The sequence below is a fragment of the Sphaeroforma arctica genome (genome assembly GCF_001186125.1).
Source record: "Sphaeroforma arctica JP610 unplaced genomic scaffold supercont1.10332, whole genome shotgun sequence".
NCBI lineage: Eukaryota > Ichthyosporea > Ichthyophonida > Sphaeroforma > Sphaeroforma arctica.
The window spans coordinates 1-953 of NW_014030226.1; the positions used below are offsets into that span (position 1 = coordinate 1).

At 45.3% G+C, this 953-nt stretch overlaps 1 protein-coding gene across 1 annotated transcript; it reads right to left on the reverse strand.

The window, feature by feature from the left end:
• Positions 1 to 125: 125 nt before the first annotated feature.
• SARC_17309 (hypothetical protein) lies at positions 126 to 522 on the reverse strand (the record flags this gene model as incomplete). The annotated part of the gene is made up of 2 exons (XM_014288596.1): positions 126 to 158; positions 205 to 522. 2 exons carry the CDS (start codon positions 520 to 522, stop codon positions 126 to 128), a joined length of 351 nt encoding a protein of 116 aa, XP_014144071.1.
• Positions 523 to 953: the final 431 nt, after the last annotated feature.

The following is a 953-nucleotide window of genomic DNA, read 5'->3' on the forward strand; positions in this document are numbered from 1 at the left end:
ACTACTACCTACTACCACCACCACCCCCACCCCCCCCCCCCACCACACACATACACCAACACACACTCATATATATATACATACATACATACCCACAGTACTCGACCCGACCACTGCCCAGGGGGTCATGTGCGTGAAGCTGATGCTAGTTTGTGTGCCTAAGTGCACACTGGGCAACGGAGAAGCTGCCATTTGGCCATGCACCGGCCGTTGGGTGACGCGCCAGTTGATGAGATCAATGGGGAAGTTACGGAAGCACAGTGGATGAGCCTCATACAGTTCCAAGGCCTTCTGATCCAACTGAGCTATCCTCTGCACTGCCGTTTGCGTTGGTACTGTTTTGTCGGGTGTTTCCGTGGCTGTGGCTGTGGTTGTGGCTGTGGTTGTGGTTGTGGGCTCGGTTGTGGGGTGTTGGGTGTTGGTGGTGGGGTGTTGGGTGTTGGTTGGTTGTGTGTGCGCGCTCTCATCTGTGTCTAATTTCCTCCGATTGGCGGATGTATGAAATAAGTGTCTGCCTGCCATAGCTGCAGTTGATATCTATCGGGATAAGAACGGCGCAAAAAGGGAGAGAGTGAGTAACAAGAAAGTATGATAAACTCGCACGAGTGAACCACAGGTAATGAACAGTACACTTATTAGACACGCGTATAGCATAATAAACACCATCAGGTACTCACCTAATCACAAACACTCAGGAGTACAAGTACATCTCACATGTCTGGCCAAAAATGTGCGAATTATGTGTATAGATATAGGCATAGAATGAGCTACGATCCGCATGGAGTAGGAAAAAAAAATTTAAACCCCTGAAAAAGATTCAAAGAAAGATGTCATGAATGGAATATATACATATATTATACATACACATACATACACATGCACTCATATATATATATATATATATATATATATGAGTGTCGTGTGTATATATTATATATATAGTAGTAGGTACG